This window comes from Anguilla anguilla, chromosome 5 (genome assembly GCF_013347855.1).
Source record: "Anguilla anguilla isolate fAngAng1 chromosome 5, fAngAng1.pri, whole genome shotgun sequence".
NCBI lineage: Eukaryota > Metazoa > Chordata > Actinopteri > Anguilliformes > Anguillidae > Anguilla > Anguilla anguilla.
The window spans coordinates 30988407-31006658 of record NC_049205.1 but is presented as its reverse complement, the minus strand read 5'-3'; the positions used below and the strand labels follow the sequence as shown (position 1 = coordinate 31006658).

Below are 18252 nucleotides of genomic sequence, written 5' to 3'. Positions count from 1 at the left end.
CTTTGGGTTTTCCATATCACAAAGCTGACTCACTTTAAATCAGGTTATATCACTATGGTAATTTTTTTCTGCACGGCTAATCTGGTCTGGGGCAGGTTATGTCCATACTATTGGATTGGAGATTATTCAGAGACCAAATTAATCCACTGGCTTTTCCCATGAATACACTACACAAAGACATAAACTACATTCTCAACAGAGGGAATACAATACATTTGCAAGCTTCCTGATCAGTACGCATTCATAGCTGTTTTCCTTAATTATGGGACAGTCACCTGAGGCCCATAATTCTTGAGTTTATGAAGTGTGATTGCTTCAGGCAATATTATAAATAAGCTGCATCAAGTGTAAGGTTTAGGAGCTCGAGAATGAGCAGTTGTCACATTAGAAATAAACTGTAGGACAATTATTGAGCGTGTAGGTTTATTCTTTAGTAAGCAGTAAGGTAAAGGTATTTTTTGCCCCTTGCTTAATTGTTGTGGAAATACGCTGCTCGAATATGGTCCATGTTGTACTGCTATAGGCTCATTTTTGCCAACACGGCCACTCTTATGGGAACGTGCACTGAGCTTGATAAAAAAAACCCATGTTCACTAAATAAATTAGTAACCACCTTTGTGATACCAGTTAATCCCGAGTGCGGTTGTTATGTTTTGTGAAGCCAGCTAAGCAAAGAAACAATGTGTGTGTTAAGCTTCCTTCATAGTATACCCCCTAGGTCTAGGTCTCACCACAGTGCCAACAATGCTAAGAGAATATGTGATGGCTGTTGTTACCTTATGAACAACATTAATGTGTATTGCCAACAACACAATGTACACTACAGCAACAAAATCCTGTAATTTAATTACAATACAGGGATTAATTTATTTATAGCAGTGTAAAAATGTAAATTTGCCATTGATAAAGGATATAAAACCCTGTGGAGAAACAGGAGCAGGTGGTAATATAATATAGGTGCATCTGCCAAGTTCACTGTCAAAGAAAAAATATCACAGCCATATCTTCTAACTACATCTGGCCCCGAAGTTTTATTTGCTTAGTAACCTTGACACAATAACAATAGCCTATAAGTGATCATGTTTCCTGTGGAGCAGCCGGCCACATTCGGCACTGGCATGGGTCAGATTCAATCCGAGGATGTTCTGTAATTGTACAGTATTTATTACCTATTACTCTTGAGATTTTAATCCCATACGAGTCATACACGTCTGTAATTTTTATAGATCAGGATAGTAAAAATTCCAGCCCAAATTGCCTACTGTTTTCATGTCAAACTCAGGTCCTTAGATCATACTAATTTAGTACAAATAGAGATCTCTGTGCAAGCAATTTTTCATTTAAGTTTTAGTGCTCATTTCTCCTTGCCAGAAATATGGAGCCTGTTGTGGAGACACTGCACAATAAATTTCATAGTTTTTAAAATTCCAGGTGCTCAACCACCTCAGCATGAACACCAATTTAAAGGACAACAAATCTAAGCTCTCAGAGGAAAATACATGAAATGGATTTCATGTGTTGCCAAATTTTCTGTAGTAAGACTGCTTGCTACATAATGTACAGGAATTTCTATTAGAAATAAATGGGAATGCTGTGTCCAAAAGGCAGGAATTTATGGTAAAGCTGGAAAAATCATGTACCAAGGTAGGAAACCATGTACAAGCCAGTTTTTCAGGAGGTGCTGGGGTTATGGGAGAATTCATATGTAAAAAGAAGGAAAACGCTGCACAATGTTCTTCGTTGCTCCCGTTCATTGAACTAAGTTACAAACAACGTTTCAACCCTCGGGTCTTCATCAGGTCAGGTGAAGTCCAGAGGGTCGAAATTATGTTTGTAACATATAGTTCAACAAATAGGAGCACTGAGGTGCAGTGATCAGGGTTTTCCTTCTTTTTATATTTAAAGCAGGAAAAATCACATTCTGGCTATCTGTATGCTATTACATCCCATTCATATCTGTGACACAGTGAGTAGCTATGGTGAAAAAGCAGGGAATATTTCATCCAGTTCAAATGCTCCCCTGCAATTCCCCACATGATGAGTAAAAATTGCATTACAGACATCCTGTGCGAATAGGGCTTAAATAGATTTTTTTTTAATTAAGACTACAAAGTTCCAATGTAATACTACTGTTTCTTCCCTGCTTTGAGAATCATTTTACAGCTTTTGGATCTTCAACAATCCTTTTGCAGTCCTTCGGTGAAAATGTTCCCCTAGTCTTCACTGTCCACCGTATGCACTTACCTTGCACCAGCAGTTCTGCTGTGGACTCTCCCCCATTGGTCTTCACCTTGTAGTGGCCACAGTCCTCTTTGGTGGCCTCATTGATGATCAGCACGTGCTTCCTTCCGTCCTTTTTGAAACGATACTTGAATGCCTCATCCCTTGTCAGTTCGACACCATCCTTTTCCCTGATTTCACAAATAACATTTTTTATCATTTTTTTTAAAGTCATCTTTGGACAATTTTTTCTGGACAGCTATCTATTCATAAACAAAGCATGAGCATGCGACTTAGGGTAAACTGGAGCAAATGTGGATTTTTCTTGTTTTACTTTTACCCAAATACATGAAGGATAGAAAAGATGGAATGTGTCATGTAACTCACACTGTGATTACATCCCTTTAATTCAGTTCCTTGCATACACTTTGCACATAATGAGAAAATGTCAAAATTAATTGTGTTTATATATATATATATATATATATAGGGCTAGACTTTACATCATGATGACAATAAGATATGCATAGTGAAAATCAGCTAAACATTTTATCTCAGAGGTGAAGCTATTCAAAATTTAATCTTGAACATATGACAGCTATGCGTGCCTTATGTCCTGTTGGTCCTTTTATACAAGCCTGGCCTGGTTTACATCTGTACTGTCATAATTCATTTTGACATTCTTGCTTGAATAAAGGACAGCAACTCAGAAATGTTAAATGGCTTGTGTGGCAGCTCCTCACAGAATTATGAGAGGCTAGAAATAAGACCATGGCCACTGGCAAGTAGATCTGTCAGTGAGAATATCTTGGAGCTGATAAAAGGCTGTATAAAAAGACAGAGATAATGTTGTTCATGGGAATTTTGATAATGTTGTTCATGGGAATTTTGAAAGGTGTTCACTGTATAGCATGCATACAACAATAAATCATTAATGACACATACATATAAATGTTTATTTTCTGATAAAACCTCAGACAAGGTTTCCCCAAGATCAGGTAATCTCATCATGCTGTAATGTATTTTTCATAAGACCCACAAAACACACCCCCACAACATGCCAGAAGTGTTTTTTTTTTTATTAAATAGTATTGTAATACATGCAGTGCAGTTTATGCAATAATTTAATAACTGAGGGCCATGGTTATTGTAAATTTAATGCAGTTTTATTACATGAATCATAATTGCTGCGTTTTATGTATGTTGGAGTTTTTCCCATTATGTTGCTAGTTTATTTGAATCTGCTTGTTATAACATCCCTGCTGTCAAATGGGGCATCATACCACAGATTTGCTGTCCAATTGATATGTAACTGTATCTTAAACCTACGCATTGAGACCTGGGTTCAGGGGAAGGATATGTCAGTCCTTTAAACTGACTTATTGAGACCTGGGATGATTTCTTACCACTTGACAGGGCTTCCCTCCTCAGACACCTCGCACTCAAACTCCACACGTTCTCCCTTCATCACCATCTGATCCTCCAGGTTATGCAAGATGAGGACAGGGGGCTCTATAAACACAGGGGAAAGGGAGGGGGGGGGGGCGGACAGAGGAACACAGTAATTCTGTAATGCAGGGCTCTGTACACGGGGCTCCTCACTGAATGTGAGGCCTGAATTTGATCAACATCTGTTCTTAGCTTTCACTTGAGAATAAATGTTTTCCTCACAAACAGCTTGGGAAGATAGTTTTGCCAGTTGCTGAATTAGCCTAACTGTATTGGCAAAACAACACACATTATGGAAAAGCAAATCCAGTTTAAAAAAAGGTACATGGTAGTATGCTTGAAATGAGGAAGTCTTAGAATTTAATTTCACAATTACTTTGGATTTACTTCGGAACACCACAGATTTAGGCTAAGTTCATTCCATCCCAGCCTGCAACTCTTCACTCTACCTTATATTCTGCTTATTAAACTCAGCCAGGCAATAGTCATTACTTTAACAAACAGTTGTTAAGAACTCCAACTAAAATCAGCAAATTTAGCAATGATAGAGGATACTATGTGTGCAAACCAGGAAGATTCCAGGAGATATTTGTATTTTCTCTGAACTTTTTTTCACTGCTGTACTAACAGGCACTTGTAATTCCTCACTTTTGTGGTCTCAGGGTTTGAAAGGCTACCTTTGACAAATAGCTCTGTGAAACACTTCTCATCTCCGATCACACAGGTGTAAGCAGCATCATCAGCCAATGAACAGTGATTAATAGTGAGTAGCCGCTTGTTGCCAATGCTTTCAAATATGTACCTTGAGAAACAAAGAGAAAATATGGTAAGACATATAAACTTACACAGAACACTCAAACTTTTCAGAGTATAGCCTATGAACGAAGAATTGTCCTGTAGCTACAGGGGAGTAAGAGGAAAAAGGAAAAAATCCCTGTTTTATCAGAATAAATTTTTCTAGTAGAATATACACTAAAGCTGTACATTAACTTTTGTGGCTGTAATGACCTTTAAAGTTGAGATAACCTGTCCAACATATGGGGCAGGGGTGTAGCATGAAACTGTGTGCCCTGTCCATATGCAGCCTCTGTGGGCCCACTTAAAACTGTAGGCCAAAACAAACTTCTTAGTCCTGCCTTGGAGGCCTGGGTAGTCGGTTCCACTATTCTCCCCCACTGTGATACCCCTGTATGGGGAATATGTCCTTTTGAGAAAATGGCTGTTAAAGATTATTTTGTGCTTTATGTAGATAGTGGAGGTGATAAATAACCACCTAACATAACTATTTATGATAATTATTTATGTACAGTTTATGAAACCATGGCAGTAATAGAAGTAAAATATTAGAATCTCAAAATTGCCATATGGAACTCAAAACCTTTTTAAGTCTTTTTAAGGTACCTGGATTTAAGGTCTGATTATTTTATCATTTTAGTTAAGAAATGCAGAAAAATACCCATTCACCTAATGGGATACTGCATGTAACCACTGCTTGAACAAATAGCATCATTATCTTCACTCACAACTCTTTAGAAGGGCAGATAAGGCAGGTGCGTTTTTTTGGGGGGAAATAATTAATTGCAAGGTGCTCTCTACCCCTAAACCCACTTATCATTAGAGGGTAGTACAGCATTGTTGACCATAACAATCTTTTGTGTACTTGTATGCTTTGTATTAAATGCCAATATAAGGTCAGGGTAACAGCTGCCATCTCAATATAACTCTCTCTGACACTACAAAATGACAGCTTCAAAGCAGGAACTACAACACATACAAAACTAGCTTATAATTAGCCCTTGGCAGTAAAAACATACCCTTCATCTCTTTCTTATGATAGCTACAGGGACATTCATAATTATTGTCTGCATTATAGCTACTTACTTGCTGTGGATGAAAGCCAATGAGTTCAGTGCAGTCAATCAATCATTTATTGGGTGGAAGGGGGAAATAAAAAAGGAAACAAATTAAACTGCTGTTTGTAAAACAGTACAATTGAATAAGAGGCTTGTGTCTTCCTGTGGTAATTGTTCTTTCGATTCATCTTTTTGCTCATTCAGCCTGTCATACAAGTGATCAGGAAAAATGAAGTACAGAACCAGTTGCCAGTGTTTTTTAATTTAAAGTCCAGTCCTGGATTTGCAAAGTGTCTTCTCGTTTTTGCTCTGTGTTTAAGTACCAAAGATTTAAGTCTTTGGCTAAAGAGTCCAATGTCCCGTTTTCAAGGTCTAAATTGGACGCTGAATCAAAGAAAATTACAAAATAAAGTTTTCAGCTTGTACAGGCAGAAATTAGAAAAATGATGAATACACTCATATGTACCTCCCACTTGGATGGATTTCCTGACCATTCTTCAACCATTTCACCTCTGCATCCGGGTTGGCCACTTCAATGGCAAGTTTGATTTTGTGACCCTTCTCTACTTGGTAGGCTGGCTCCAGCTTCTTCAGAAATGCTGACATTTTAAAAGCACAAGTAATATATTGATGTAATATATTGATGCTCAGTGGAATATACCAAGGAAATAACCTGTCGTATTTTTATGTGCTTTTGGCCGACACATGTAGTTAGGACCATTTACATACAAATCAATTTGATCAAACATGCTAATTATAATATATGTGGGATAGGAATATACCATAGGTAGATTTCTTCAGTCAGGAAACACTCACCTGCACTCTTCTTCTCCTCCTTCTTCATCTTCTTCAATCTTTTCAGCATACCACGTAGGTCAGTGATGCCATACTGGAAGGCAATCTTCTCATACTCTGAGGCTGGCGCATTCTGAAGGATCTCCCAGACATCCACTTCAGGCCCTGTGTTGACCTGGACAGATCTGGACCAGCACAGAGAAAGGGCGTGTCTTCCAGTAGACAAGCTTAAACAGGGAACTGAGTTCACAGAGACCTGATATACAATAGCAGATCTACCTCTGCTCTTTACAGAAAGGCCAAAACATTCCTTATCTCTTTTCTGTCTGAATATCTGAATAAATGGCTTCATTGACAATGAGAAAATTTCATTGAGAATGAGATCTACAAATACAATGTACATGCTCATTTCCAGTCTGCACATGAAAAATATACTTTAACAGACAGTATGCAAACAAAAAAAAACAACAACAAATGGTTAATTCAAAGACACAAAATCAATTTAAAATGACCATTTCATAGTAGAAGGAAAAACTGTTTACAATGAAACAGTATATTTATAATTAAACAATAAAGATATGTTAAACAATAATCTAGTGACAATGCAGGGGAGAATTGCTACGTTCACAAAACATACTAAAGCATAATTAGCCATGGGAGAGTTCCTTACCTCGGTGATGCTTTTAAAAAACTGCTGTACTCATTCAGAGGCAGCACCCAAGGCAGGCATGACAAGACAAACCAGAACTTGTTAATATGCACACAACTCAATCAAACACGGTCAGCAGCTGTAGATGTACCCTGAGGGACAGACTAATTTAGTATTTACAGCACATAACATGCACCCAGTTAAGAATAAGCACCCACTAACTTCTTGAAAGATCATTTAAAACAAAACGAGAAAAACTTCTGTGGCACTCAAAATATAATTTCTTTCATTGACTGCGGTCAAAGATCCATTATGGACTTCACAATTCAATGCAGGATACTGAACAATTTTAAGGCATATCCTTACATTAGGAAATCATAAACAACACTATAAAACAGTACATGTTTGCAATATAACTGGTGTTCTGACAAATGAGGTGAGGTGTACAGTAAGATTGCAGATGGGGTGAGGATATGCTACAGTGTATTAGAATCCAGGGTGGGTGTGGAGCATTCCATGGGTGACAGCAACATCACAAACCAAGCTTTAGGGTCTGTGACTGACTTTTGAACTAAAGTATATAATGATCTCTAATATTATTTTTTATTTTTTTTAACATGACTAAAATTTAGAGCTGGGATCCCCAGTCTTATCCAGAAAAGGCCAGTGTGGGTGCACACATCTGATTCTACTAATCAACCACTAAAGTCTTTGCTAAGCACCTTGATTAGTATAATCCAATACTGGCCCTTTCTGGATAAGACTGGGGACCCCAGCTCTAACACATGAGAAGCACCAAATTAAGAAAAACAGCTTTAAAATTCTGGGATTTCAGATGAGGTTGGAATGAAAACCAGTATACACAGTGGTCCCCCAGGACTGAGTTTGAGAACCATTGCTCTATGGAGACAGAGGAGCTTTTTGGAACCCATCCTTCTGAAAGTGTATATGGATAAGGTGTCAGAGAAAAACTGCGAGTGTACACAGAACTGGAGTTGGATCAGTCAATGTGAACAGCTGTGGCTGGATTGCGCACATTTATAGATTTTTTTCAGTGCTTTTTTCATCATTGTGGTTACCAGGAACCAGTGATATGCAGTGGATATAGGCCTTTTTTAGAATCCCTCTTAACAAATCCTGGTGACTCCTGAGAACAGTTAATCACAAAGCATTTAAATAATTTAAATAAGAAAATCTAAATTATAAATAGCCAATTGTTTGTATGGTGTATAGATTTCTACAGTGTGTCACAAAACATTTGACACCAAAAAAAAAAAAAAAACAGGCTAAGGATAGTGGGTCTGTGAAAATGAGATCAATGAGATCTTGACTACTTCTGGTTTGATGAGAACAAATACAGTCTATTTTAAAATAGACCTACATCAATGTATATCACATCAATGAATACTATTTACATGTAAATGAAAAATGTTCAGATTCTTACAAGTTGTGTATTGTTGCTTTTAAATTATAAACATTTCGAAGGAGTCCATAAGCATTCACTGGCATTCCTGGCATTTACTGGCATTACATCTGCAGTTAGCATTTAGCAAACTAGATCATTTGTAAATGGAATGATATGCTTTGAAAGTAGCCATTAAAATTTTTTGTTTGTGTAAAATGTTTGTGTAAATGTCTGTACACGGTTGTTCATGATAAATTATTGTTTTGCAAATTGCTGCTATTTTCTGGGCAAATCCATTCAGTTAACATGATTATTTGTTGAATTGCACCAAATTTGTTCATTCAAGTGTATATCTCATTATCATGAATCATAATTTAATCACAGCCATTTACTTTGTTTTATGTACAACAATATAAGTTTTAAAAAAAAAATAGAAATGGATTGTCGACCCAGCTGTGAGACAAAGAAACACTGGTGACAGCTGAAAGACTAACATGGGGAATGATGAGTCAATCACAACCTCATTACACAGACAAATGCAATGAGTTCCACACACATGCAGCACTGCAGATTAGAACCAGGTATTGTGCAGAGGAACCTCTAGCAGGGATACTGAGGGACATGAGGTTGATGAGACTGGGTCAGTAAATGGACCATGCAGCCAGGCATCTGGATACCCTGTTAGTTGGGTACTTACTCTCTGCCGAGGGAAATAAGAACACCAGCAGAGTCAATGTGGTTCAGCAAAATGAGGCCAGCCAATGAAAAGGAAAGGAGCTATCAGCCATTGAATGTATTTGTGAAAACAATTAGCACCCCTTACTTTATCCCTTACTTTTTATAAACAATGTCTAGCTATTTGCACTACAATTTACAGCTCAGGGTAAAGGGAAAGTAACAATCATAATAATAATAATTTGCTAAAACTGTGTGTAATCCTACAATGATATGAAATACTACAAATGTTTACAGCAAAATGAATCACTGTGGCCATTGCTGTTGTATTCACTGATATTTATTATTAACCGATATTTATTATTACAACTGCCTGAAATTCTATCATCAATTTATTATTGAACACATTTAAAAATACAAGTCATATATATATTCCTGCAAAGAATGTCTTTCATATACAGCTTTACCTTTTCTTCAGTAGAGCACTGAAGTCCAGCTCTCCAGCCTCCTCACCACCATCAATGCTACTGCAGTGAGAAATTGCAGCACACAGACAATCAGGCCACCCATGATGTAGTGCATGATCAAACTGCTTATGCCAAAGATAACACTATGGGATGCTAATGCTCTGTACTGTTATTGTAAATTATCAATAATGCAGTGTATATTAAATGTACGGTGTTCATTTTAGATGTGCAAGTTGTATCACTCAGACAAAGTTGAGTCAGATGAAAATTTCACATTTGAGCATCAGTGTTAGTAAAACTGCCTTTATTCAGACTTTGTATCATCATACATGAGTCTGACAAACATAAGTCAACTGGAGTTAGGAGTAATTTTTTAATAAATAAAGCAATATCATTTTCATACAGTTCAGTCCTTAGCATTGGTGTATAGCAAATGAATGAAAGCTAGTCTCCTTATAGTAGTACATCAAAATATTGTGATGTTAGTTATTTGATTTACTTTCTGGGAGCCTCCTAGGCTAGCTAGCTAGCCTACTGCAGATGAATGTAAACAGCAGTTAACTGGCATCTACCGCTGTCAAGGACGTTGTCATGGAGAGGTCACAGTTTAGGAAAGATAAGCTGCGATGTAGCTGCTAGAGGCAATGCATGGTAGTTTTTAGGGAGATCTTTTAAAAAATCATATAATTAACATTTTTCAAAAATTCTTGTGGTCTTTGTGGCTCGTCTAGTCCTCAACAGTTTCATTTGTAACTACTGAAACTGTCACAGCACGCCTCTGCAAGGACTTCAAACTATCTCAATAATACCAAACAGGGTTAGCCAAGAGCACCTGTAAATTGCTGGCTAATCAACTAATTAGCCAATTTGCTGAAGACATCATTCCTTGTTCAGGTGGATGCAAACACACTTTGCAATGCTAGACTGGGTGTATAATGTGAGCTAGTTCATATCAGCTGGTTAAACATGTGGTTTGAATTTGGGTACTTGTATTTTTAACTTTTAACTTGTTAATGTAACCTAATGTTTGCCATAATTATTTATTATTTGCTTTTAAAAGGGTTCTGCCAACAAAACTGAAGCCTAATGCTTTGCAAACAAATATAAACATGGTTTTCTAACAATCGCATTTTATTTTTTATCTGTAAGCAGGCATAGCTCTGATCCAAACCCTTTGTATTCTAGCTAACTATTCTTGTTTGCAATCAAGCTCTATCAAAGTAGGTAATTTCAGGAAAATCTGTAAAAATGCTATTCTGTTGAGTTCCTCTCTGCTAAAAAATTAATCTTACACCAGCCTGAGATGGTCAAGCTGGTTAAGATGTGTTTCGACACTTTTAGTGGGTCAACTAACTGTTCACCAGCTGACTAGCCTGTATAGTCAGCTAGTCCACCAGTTCGACCACCAGCTTACTCAACCAGCTAAAACAGCTTTGACCAGTTCAGTCCAGCTAGATACCAGCATTGACCACCCACAGACCAGCTATAAGTATCGAAAACACAGCTTAAAACATATTGTTCGGACCCCAGGAAGATTAGCTGCACACTATGTATTGCTAATGGGGATCCTAAATAAATAAATAAATTAATTAATTAAACCGGCTTAGAATCCCAGCTGGTCTTAGCTGCAATTTTCAACAGTGCTGTTGAAAACTGCAACTGACCCATGCTGCCAGACTCACGTATGTTCGATACCATGTTTGTATGACTATGATATGCTAAATTATGGAAATTCATCTGACTCAACTTCTGCCTCTGGTGTCTTAAAATGAACAGAATATAAATGTTCAATATGAACAACAATTCATGAAGCTTATTTTTTTTCACAAAGCGATAACTCAACAATGAATTGTGACTAGTACTCAACGGTCACCCACAAACCTAAAGGTTTAAATAAACCTTAATGTATTAAAATAGCTTTGGTAGTAAGTGGAAATTCTGAAACATGCTATCCTTCAAACATGCCATAGAAAAAGAAAGGTATGGAACTAACAGCATGAAAAAAAGTACATTTTTGTGAAAGCTGTGACATCATAGTGTATAAACACTGAATAATGACTGCTGTAATATGGCATGTAAAAAGTGTAAAGGACATTGGAGCAGTCAATAATCTGCAATAATGGATGGAGATATGTCAAGGTAGACACAAAGACAACTAATCAAGGGAGACAGAAAACTTTCCCATTAATCTCACACTGAGCTCTGGCACCTATTCTCCATGACACGATTGGGATTAAATGAGTGCCCTGTATCTGTGAAAGTTCTTAAAGGGGATTAGGTCGAAGGGCTACTTCTGAAAGATCACTCACAACCCTCCCAGAATGGGGTGGCACTGAAAGCTCACGTCTTTGCACATCCGGTGATTTACAACCAACCAGAAGCAAAAGCCACTCTGAGAGGGGCCTGTTTGTGCAGCTGGCTCCAGTGTTTTGAAAAGCTACAGTGGTGATTTAGAGAAGGGAAGTATATCGTTGCCCTTTCAGTCCTTGAAGGCTAGGAGGACTTACATTTTCATTCTCTCATTCCGCTCCAGATTGTACTGCATTTGTCTTTGAAAAACAAATTTCATCATGGTTTAATGTTTTTCCCAGTTCTTACATGACATCTTTGTTAAATTCAGCATTTGCTCGGCTGATCAAGTTCAAGAATACAGAAGATTCCATAAGACTGAATCTGAGTTCTCAGATGAATGGGATTTTTTGGATCTGCAGCTATAGTAAAATTCCTGCTATTTTTGGCAAATATTGATTCCCAGGTCCTTTTCTTGGAGGGCTGAATTCACCTACCCTTGTTAAATGTTGTAATATATTTCCCTTCAATATTATTACCACTGTATTTCCAAAACATTTTTAAGGCAGTGTCATATTCACGCAAGGAAACAGAGAGTTTCTGTTATCCTTTAGAGCAAAGCTGAAACTGGGCGTATAGTGCTTGATTCATTCCTCAGGAAGAGTCAAAGCACTTTTTGCAGCCACTGTGCTGTTGATTTTGCCTCCGTGAATATTGCCCTGACACTGCAGCAAACACATGACTACCTTCCACCTGCTCCACTCTTCTTTTTTCCTCCCGCACAAATGCTCCTAGCAGATTGGCATGTCAGGACAGGATTCAGGATTAATCATCATAATACCCCCTACACACACACACATACACGCACGCACGCACACACACACACACTATGCCCCATACATGCACACACACGTACACATACACACACACACACATACACACATAGTGGCAGCATAAAACTCTAAAACATGTTATGTCGTAAGTCATATGTTCATCTCGCACACATTACTACCTGATTATTGCAGATACCTGCTGGTTAAAAATGGTACATAATTGAGAAAATAAATAATAGCACCATTATTTATAAAGCATTGTACATTCAACACACTCATTGCACAAATATATAAATGAATAATACCATAAAAATGTAATAGAAAATAATGAATAACTGATAACAACACCCTAGATAGCAAGTGACTCTGGGCCGGATCGGTGTTTCTTGCTGTTTGGGGCATAGGGGATGCAATAAAAGGGACTCAAACTCTTTAAGGGCATATGCAATTCAAACATAGCAGAACAAACTGTCCTGATGCATTTCCTGTAAATCAAATTAGAGTGGAAAGCTATTTTCTTCAAATCTAATTAACATAATGCCATTTTAGTGCACAGCTCAACTGTCAATCGTCTGACATTAACCATATTTTCATGCAATATAGCTCATAATAGCATATAATAAGATAATATAATCATTATTGTTCAAATATGGATCTAGTCATGTGAAAGTCAACAGTCAATGTCAGTAGATGTCTGTATGACTCATGTACTAAAATGGTAACTTCATTAGAATCAACAAAATAGTAGTGGTCATCTACTGGTTTATCTAAACCTGCTGCTTTTACAATTTAACTGGGTAGATTATTGTATATGGAGAGGTTGCTGCTTGACAGTGCTGTACAATAGCCCATAACTGAAACATGTTTGGCAAGATAACTTCTTTTCTTTAATGCAAAATGCAAACAAATCATTCAACTGATATTAGGGCGTGCTGTATGTCTTCTTTTTCACAGAACTAGGCTGGCAAATGAGAAGCATGCAAAACTGATATCCAATGAAGGAATGACAGAAAGCACCGTTCAACAGAAAACACAAAAAAACAGATTTTAAGATGTTGCAATGCAAGCCATTTTAACCATGAGACTGCTAGAGTCTATGGATGACTGTATTATGTGCATTATGAACACCTTAGGGATCAATAAATGCATGATAATATAGATTTCCACCATATACTTGAAATATTAATATTTCATTGAGTGAAATACTTCAGTGTTAAATCTGATTGAGTAGATTTTAGTCAGAGTGTATTAAATCCCTTTGGACCCACATAAATAATATTAAAGTAGAATACTTTCCATTATACTGTGTGGAAGGAATGCCATTACACACAGTACTAAATACTTTTATAACACATAAATAGCTCAACATATTTATTTATTTATTTATTCATTTATTAGCAATAAACTGTCGAGAAACAGTTTTAAACCTTTTCTAAAGTTTATCTCTATCATAATTTTTTTTATCATTACATAGAATTAATGACAACGTGGCAAATAACTACATTAGTTTGACTTTAAAGTTAAGTCTTGTTTGGTTTAATCATGTATGTGTTTAGTTAAATTGAGGTGACAGTCTCTGCTGATGTCTTCCAGCAAAACATACATAGTTAGGGGTCTACAAACCTTGTCTATAAACAACTTTTGGGGACACAAATAAAACTGTTATCTGATAGCCACAGATCAGGATGGTTCTCTATGGAAAGTGGAAGAGGACACATATTCACTGGTTGTTGCGGATAAGAACTGAAACTACATTTTCAGCAAGACCCACCCAGTTTCATAGATGAATGCCAAAACATGACCACTAACATAAACTAAAATAAAAAACTAAATGCTAACTAAAGTGAAAAAGAGACCAAACAAGCCTTTACAAGTGTCAATAATATTTAGCTGGTAATATCGTTTTTCAATGTGATTTTGATTGGAATAGATGGGTGAACATTTCCAATTTAATCAAGGGATTAATTCAGGTACTAAGTAAAAAATGGAAACACACCGGTTCTGATGGTTCCGTGATAGTGTGGGCTCTATTTATACCCAATCATGGATTTACAGGATATTCTGGAATGACCCAGATCAATCAACTAAGCATGATCTTTACCACACTTCCTCAAGGAAGAATGGTATCATAGTCCTTCTGTTGATACTGAAAGACACTATGCAACAGTGTGTATGGACTGTAGGCCTACTGGTCACCTGTGGTGGACCGGTGCTTTATTATCTGAAATTATATTTAGGGGTCCAAGCAGCGAAGCTGGTGGATTATTATTATTATTATTATTATTATTATTATTATTATTATTACTATTTTTCTCCGCTAAAAGTGTCTGAGGCTCAGCAACCATAAGTCCTAGAGCAACCAAATTTGGTAGGTGGGTTCCTATGGCCCCCCACTACTCAGGCACTACAAATCACCTATGTCGGCCAGATGGTGGCGCTATAACAAAGGGTCATGCGTAAAAGGCCATAACTCCCACACACCGTAAGTCAGATCAACACAAAACTTCATCGATGCACCTTTATGTGCTCTAAAACTTTGCTATTAGGACCACCTATGTCCGCCATATTGTTTACCCGCCATTTGGACTTTTTTATTAGTTGGGGTGCGGAAGAGCTGTAGCTCCAAATCTAAAGTGTTAGGACATCTAGTAAACTTCTTTACGGCAGGCGACTAGAAGACATCCATGGCGACGCAAGTAATCCGACACCGTAGGATCTAGTTTTTATCAGTGAGGGGAGGGTCTGAACGTCGGGGAAGCAATGGAAGATAGTGCCTGCCAGAGTGCATGCTAGGCTACTAAAAGTTTGTTAGTAAAAGCTTTTTGAGAGGATGAATCATTACTTTTCTTTGGCATGGATCCATTTGAAGACAATATCGGGTGAGTTCGTTTAGTCTTTGAATCCGTCATTATGCTGAGAGAAATCGTATTCTCAATTTAATCTCTAAATTGACTGTAAGCTTAGGGTTGTAACTAGGTAGCTGTTTCGTAGGTGACTTGATGCACTCGCCTTAACTATTGCTTGAATTTTTGCATAGACTGCGTTGTTGCTGTTCTTGTTTGTGCTAGTGTTAATCAGTTTAACCTACAGGGTCCAAGTTGAACTAGCGGTTGTTCCCTGCACTTGGAATGGTATTTCTCTCGAGGGTTTTCGACACACTTGTTCCTGGTTATGGTTATACAATTTGTTGTACGTCGCTCTGGATAAGAGCGTCTGCCAAATGCCTGTAATGTAATGTAATGTAATATTCCTTAGGAACAAGATAAACCCGACATTAGCCATAAAATATGCCAATACAGCAGTGAAAACGCTGCTCACTGAATAACGAAATAAACGAGACAAAGTTTTTAAAAATTATACCATGTCATTCTACAGTCAATATCTGGGACTGCTTTTGGAATAGCGTTTTATAGGTCAGCGTAACCGAAAATTTGCTTATCTGCCAATGTCTAAATAAATAATATGGTAGGCTACTCTGCGCGCAGCACGCGCGTCGCGAGTTGATATTTCGTCTTTTGTTTAGTTTTTTTCTCAATGTCGTATTTATTATTTGAAATGTGTATTTATGTGTTATTATTCTATCTGTCTCTGAGGCGGTCTGAAATGTGCATTCTCTGCTAAGTTGAGCAATGGATTGGAATATGTGTCTGACGCCTATTTTAGTTGCGGCACGGAAGCGCTGCAGCTCTACATACACGCCGGACCATCTAAATGCTGTTTTATAATTTTGCGTAGTCTGCATAGTTTCCGTTGTGTGCGGCACTCGCGAAGGGCCAAATCATTTGTGCGGCATATTGCACAGGTTGCGCAGGCCACGTAATTAGATTTTGTTACTGACCGTTATAGTTCAAAAGACAACACCTTCATTCATATTTCCAAACCTGCAATATACTGCACCAGTGACAACAAAAATGCTCAGCTAGATGTAACTTGTTGCAACGAAGACATTCACCTGACAAAAGCGCTTTTGGTCGCATATTTAACGTTGCCTATCGGTTTTGTGAATCAACTGTTATAACCTGTTAGTCAAAATCGTATGCCAGTGACCTCATGTCAGCAGTCAACCAATCATCTTCTTTACGGCGTATGCGGGCACTGGTTACTAACTATGTGCTTTTAATTTCTTGAGGAGGTCTGCGTCTTCAACGTGGCCGTGGTTTGCAACCGTCGCACATGTCGCACATTGCACACAACCCCTACACAGACCCATTTTTACGTGTACTATGCAGAAGTATAAAACAGCCTTTAGTGTTACGACATAGTAAAGGCCTTTGCGCCTAGCGGCTAGGAGACATCCATGGCGATGCAGTAGATATGTTGGGTGAAGGTATATGATCATGAGGACAAAACCATTTAAAAACCGCTCCATAGGGGGCGCAATTGTGCCAATGCTTGGACCCCTCCCAACGTCGCTTGCGGCTTTAATACTATTATTCAATCTGTTTTTGGTTCACTACCTATAGATATAGGTCTGTAGCCAATACAAACCAGGTTAGGTTAGGTTTCTTGATAGGGACTGATCAATACAAAATGTAAAATGAGCATTTTACATAGTAAAATGTTCAGTGTTAAATCTGATTGAGTAGATTTTAGTCAGAGTGTATTAAATCCCTTTGGACCCACATAAATAATATTAAAGTAGAATACTTTCCATTATACTGTGTGGAAGGAATGCCATTACACACAGTACTAAATACTTTTATAAGCAGTCTAGTAACTTCAAGTGTTTACTTGAAGTGAACAAAGCTGGTCAGCTCACCAGCTGTTCAATGAATGAATTATTTATCCAGTTTTGGGATGCTTTCAACAATGGATCATTGGGATCCAGAGTCAAGTCCAATTCCCTGTGTTATCAATTCTATTGATGAAAAATGTATTTTTCTGATATGAGCTGAGGGGTCACTTGCTCTTACACTTTTTAAAATGTCATTGTATTGAAACAATAAATGCCCTGTCAATATATCTCAAATACTGCACTGCACATGAAACATGCGGCTGAAGAACTTACGTGCGTCTGAATGCTGCACGGATATCAACCTCTCCAACAGATGGGGCATCTGTTAAATGAAAAGAAAAAAGCAGGACATAATTGCAGTTTCATTTGAAAATAGACAAACTGACAATTTTATAACGAGTTTAGTATATTCATACAATATTTAAAATATAATGTTTGAATGTGTATTTAAAGGTATTTAGATTACTTAAATGACAAAGGTTTAGCTCATGATGTTTTTGGCATGAATTAAATGTCTCAAATAGATTTTTGTATAGCTGCAGTACTCTGTGAAGCATAGATAAAAACATATCCAACTGCAGCACTTTAGGTATTGGGCAGTGCATTGGGCATTGAGACTACACACCATGCACAGTGAGTTCAAAGTTGCAGCTATCGAATTTATCTCTGGAGGACACTTCGCATCGATATCCACCAGCATAGTTGGGCTTGGCACCGATGATCTGCATCTCAAAGGTGTACACCTGTAAGACAACAGCAGATCTCACACAGTACTCATGAGTCTTATAAGGTGGCAGGTTCTAACTACAGTGTCTCTGAACATTGGAATCTGCATGAAATGCCTGTGGTTATACGGGCCTACAATTTTAAGCCTGAAAAAAA

The 18252-nt window shown here is 37.6% G+C and overlaps 1 protein-coding gene across 5 annotated transcripts in view; it reads right to left on the bottom strand.

The window, feature by feature from the left end:
* Positions 1-18252, bottom strand: part of mybpc3 (myosin binding protein C3) — a 69546-nt gene that overhangs the window by 35528 nt on the left and 15766 nt on the right. For 4 of the 5 annotated variants that reach the window (XM_035417794.1, XM_035417795.1, XM_035417796.1 and 1 more), the window contains exons 6-16: positions 17996-18113; positions 17644-17692; positions 9514-9573; positions 9069-9071; positions 6988-7011; positions 6339-6502; positions 5989-6121; positions 5551-5553; positions 4347-4471; positions 3627-3732; positions 2245-2411 (exon numbers count right to left, since the gene is read on the bottom strand). In XM_035417794.1, coding sequence (XP_035273685.1) covers positions 2245-2411; positions 3627-3732; positions 4347-4471; positions 5551-5553; positions 5989-6121; positions 6339-6502; positions 6988-7011; positions 9069-9071; positions 9514-9573; positions 17644-17692; positions 17996-18113 — 952 coding nt within the window. The remainder of the gene's footprint in view (positions 1-2244; positions 2412-3626; positions 3733-4346; positions 4472-5550; positions 5554-5988; positions 6122-6338; positions 6503-6987; positions 7012-9068; positions 9072-9513; positions 9574-17643; positions 17693-17995; positions 18114-18252) is intronic. The other variant, XM_035417797.1, reaches the window with a different exon arrangement.